Below are 4,536 nucleotides of genomic sequence, written 5' to 3' on the forward strand. Positions count from 1 at the left end.
TATCTATACGTATAAAATATTAAAATTAAAGCAAATATATTTGTAAAATACGATTTATTTTGTTATGTTAAGTAAGTTAAAAGCATTCTCATCCTGAGACGATTCTGTAGAATGTTTGTTACAGATAAATATGCATTCTGAATTGGGACTCTGCTCTGTGTACAGTGCCCACACCATTATAAAAATTGCATTACGGTGTATGTTTTCTAGCATACACTTTGACATTCATTTATTGACAGAAACTCTTCTGCTCAACTTGGGAATATAAAGAGTTTTATAACCATAGATTACCACGAACAGTTAAAGATGTCATCATATGTTTGTGTGTGTGTTTACTGGTGTAAGGGGACCCTATGCAGGATGATGGTTCATTCATAAAGTAAGAAATAACTCAAACAGGTATTGCAAGCTTCCCAAGTAGAATAAAAAAGGGAAGGAGAGTTTTCTATCATATATTGTTGCCAAGTTACATTTGAAGTCGCTCAGGTAAAAGTACACATATAAATATATTTATTTAGAAATTAGTGTTATTTTTATAGTTCTCCCATTCTTGACCTTTACTATTTCACAAAAAACACTTTTGATCCTGTGGCTTTAAGCTAGTTGTATAATATTTATCAAATATGTGGTAGTGAAGAGATACATTTTTAAAACCAAGTCAGGCATAAGGAAAGTTAGAAAATATGCCTGTATATGAAACCTACTATCATGCAGCTATATAATTAAAAATGAAAGCTTACTGATCTTATGGAAAACTAAACTGTGGAATTTTTAAAGCTTTTAATAACTTTAGACATTAAAAATGAAAACAGGTCGGTTTTTGAGCATTTTCTTTTATCTATATGTAGTATAGAGAGAGTAGTTTCTCGTTTGTCCAGAAGGTGGCAGTGTAATATCAACTGCATGTGATACCTATACTGGCTAGAGAATTGGTATTTCTCCTGTATCTGTGATATGTTTGTATTGTTGCCATTCCGAATACTTAAAATATAGTACAGACACCACTGATTTTATTCATTATCTTATTTAGAAGTTGCATGACCAAGTTGGTTTGTATGTATTTGATTGCTAAGATTCAAGTTTAGTAAGAAGAAAATGGGCAAATAAACCTCTGACTGGTATATTTTTAAGTGTCCTTGTGTGTTGAGTATACTTGTTTTTATTCCAGAGTACATATTATTGAAGTTTCCTTTTCAGAGACCAATACCAAATAACTGTCTTGTCTAATATGTATCAGTTAATACCAGTGAAATCAAACATGTTATTTAAAAAGTGATAATAATTAGAAGATGGCTATTTGTTTTCTATTTTGTGAATATTTTTTTCCTCCTTTCTTTTTTCTGTTCAGGGTGGATTGTGAAAAAATAATTCAAAACCTCTTGATCAGAAGAGCTCCAGTGACTCTTCTTCCCTCCCTCATTTCAAGCAGGAGGATGCTTTTTCTTCTTAACATTCTCCCCCAGCACTCTGAATTAGAGATTTATTTGCAACGAAAAATCAATTAGTCCTAAATTTATTCATGGATTTCAGGTCCAGCGATCAATGCAAGTCCACTCAGTGGACTCAAGGGGACCCAGTTCATCCCAGTTAATGTGTCTGAAGGGGAATTACCATTGATGCTGTTTTTTTCCCTTTAGGTCAGAGATCAGATCTCGCTGTCACGGACTGCGGCAAGTAGGAATGACTTCACCCTGCAGCTACCCAAACTGCACCTGGAGACCTTTGCAATGGAGGGGCTCAAGGGCGGGCCAGAGGTTGTAGCGTGCCAGGTTAGAGTCTAAATAACATTGTTTGCTACTGAGACGCATAGAGAAATAAATTGCACTAACTGGAGAGAAGGAAAGCCTCAAAGTATTGTGAATAACTTAAAGGAGATGCAAATAATTTTTCTTAATTTTTCTTCTGCTGTGTAACCCTAGTTCACAAATAATTGTGGTTTTTTTCTTTAAAGCCTTGAAATAGCCTGTTAAATAAGCCAGAAAAGTATTTTTTTTTTACCAAGGAAAAAATGTGCATTTTATAGCTAAGTATAGTATGTAAGGAACATGTTTTGCTGTCAGCAGAGGACAATAAGACACTAGGCTGTTATCTGTTTAAGGTTGGTCTCAATTTGTAGCTCTTATTGTTTTAAATAAATCACTTTAGAGAAAATTACCAGGAGAGATATTTGAAAATTTTCAATGTTAATTCCAAAGTATAGCCAATATTTCCTAGGTGGCAATTTAATTTAAGCAAATGTAGAACCTTACTGCACTTTGCACTGAAGAGCGTTTCCCTTTCATTTTTAGTTTTAATGAACAACATAATACGTGCAGATTGGATTATTTTGTTTATAAAACTCGAAGTACCAAATCCTGAAAACTCAAATAACTTTAAAATCAACTTAATAAAGAAAAATTTTTCAAAAACATACTCCTTTTCAGGATGCTGCAGGTATCTTTCTAATCAAGGTTACTATTGTGTTATTGTGGCCATTTTTTTCTTCAAGGTTGTGACAATTTTTTAATTGGGCAGAACAAAACTCGGTACATGCTTTATTTGCCTTTTAGTGCCCAATGCCTTTATTGGAAAAACTATCAACATTGTGTAGACTGTAGGAAGCTTGATATTTCAAATGAGGCTGTTCTCATTCAATAGTATTCTAGAATTTTCAATTTATTAAAAGAGAAATATTTCTTAAAACTCAGTTTCTGTTTCACATTTTGAGGTTTAAAATAAACTTTATCCTTCTTTAGTTTATGACCCTGTTGAGTTTTAATTTTGTACAAAATTGATGTCAGCCCAAGTGGGGCTCTGTTAATTTTTTTCTACATGCTCCATACCCTAATTTAATTTATTAGTGCCCAAATTAATGCTCTACAAAGAGAGAATACATTTCTTTCATTAGATTGTCCACCAATATATTTAAAATACATATGTGATTTAAAACTAAGCATAAAATGTTTTTATTTTCAGTTATAGGCTAGAATACTGTACCATTATTTAGTACAAGATTAAGATGTACATTGTAAATTTGATTACCATTATTTATGAATTCATTGCAACCACAAATACAATATGATTTGAGATTTTTCTAGTGGCTGTAAAATAATCCTTTACTTGGCTATCTTGATTCAAAATCTCAGAGGGCTTAGGATTTGTCATAATTCACAGATAAAGACTTCCCCCAAACTATAGATTTTGGTGATTTGGAAAAAGGCGATCCTCAGAATACCAGTTTTTTGGGGGAAAGCATGAATTCTCTATGGTTCTGACATCAGTAAATAGCAAGAAAGAAATATAGAGACCCATATTTCAGACTGCTCTCTTTCCCAGGTTCTACTAGAAATACTTATGCACATTGCCAATACCTATACACTTGGGCACACTTTGCAGTGACATGCTGGGATGTATACCGCAGGTTAGTCAGGATATCGAAGTTCAGTACTCCATGTGGAGAAGAGCACATGACTTAGGCCATAATAGATTTTTTTACACAGACACACAGACACAGACAGGGAGGCAGACAGACAGACACACACACACACACACACACACACACACACACACACACAGAATTATGATAGGCTTTGGAGTACTTCAAGAAGAAAGACTCTGTAGTAATTGATGACCTTAGTTTTCATATTAATAGCTACCATGTCAGTGTCCACTTACTATGGACAAGGTATCATGCTTAGTTCTTTACATACTTCATGCCGTTTAATTCTCACCGGGGATCTGTCTAAGGTGGCATTGTATGTCAAATAATGGCATCATTTGCACTTCACATTTGGAAAACAACTACAATAGGTAACTCCCCTCATCAACAAGTCAGGGACAGGGCTGAGAGCCTGAATTCGAGTGTAGGTATGTTTGACCACAAAGCCTGAACTGGTAAAATCTGTTATTAGGAGATCTGGACCCCTGTGTTAAATGGTAAGCGCACAGCCTTTGAGATGTATAGTGGAATTTTCCTTCCACTTACAAACTACTCATTATGCATCTATGTAAGATGTAGGTCATAGTTTATGCTGTATTGTGGACAAATTCACAGAGAAAAAATTTTGTTTCCATTTGACAGGCTAATATTATTGGAACACTACTTTTCACCTTTTTGCAGTATATAAATATGTATATTTATGCTAAGTTGTGGTACATACATATTTAGGGACTCAGTATTTGTTTGGCTTCGTACTCTGTGCTGATGAAGTGGGCTGTTCAGAGAGCACACGTCCTTTGATTATGCCGAGGAGAGGATCACTGTGCAGGACGTGGCAGCGTAGGACCATTTGGCCAAGCTGTACAACCATTACTGGAGCAGTAGACGCTGTCCCTGTGTGTCTTGTCCAAAATGGGAGGCTTTATTATGGGCATAATCCGGGAGGAAGGAGGAACAGTGAGCGTGAGGGGATGGCAAAGAGGATTATTGCCCTTTCTCCCTGGACCCAGAAGAGCATGTGACCGATGCTCTCCTCCGGGAGAAAATTCCAGTCCGAAAAATGTTGGCTCTGAGATCTGCTAGCATTTAGCCTCAGTTTTCCTATCGGCACGCGCACG

At 35.5% G+C, this 4,536-nt stretch overlaps 1 protein-coding gene across 1 annotated transcript in view; it reads left to right on the forward strand.

The window, feature by feature from the left end:
- The window catches only part of CCDC171 (coiled-coil domain containing 171), a 285,435-nt gene that overhangs the window by 211,762 nt on the left and 69,137 nt on the right, over window positions 1-4,536 (forward strand). The window contains exon 24 of the mRNA XM_077765058.1: window positions 1,638-1,769. Coding sequence (XP_077621184.1) covers window positions 1,638-1,769 — 132 coding nt within the window. The remainder of the gene's footprint in view (window positions 1-1,637; window positions 1,770-4,536) is intronic.

Source organism: Crocuta crocuta, unplaced genomic scaffold (genome assembly GCF_008692635.1).
Source record: "Crocuta crocuta isolate KB4526 unplaced genomic scaffold, BGI_CrCroc_1.0 scaffold687, whole genome shotgun sequence".
Taxonomy (NCBI): Eukaryota; Metazoa; Chordata; class Mammalia; order Carnivora; family Hyaenidae; genus Crocuta; species Crocuta crocuta.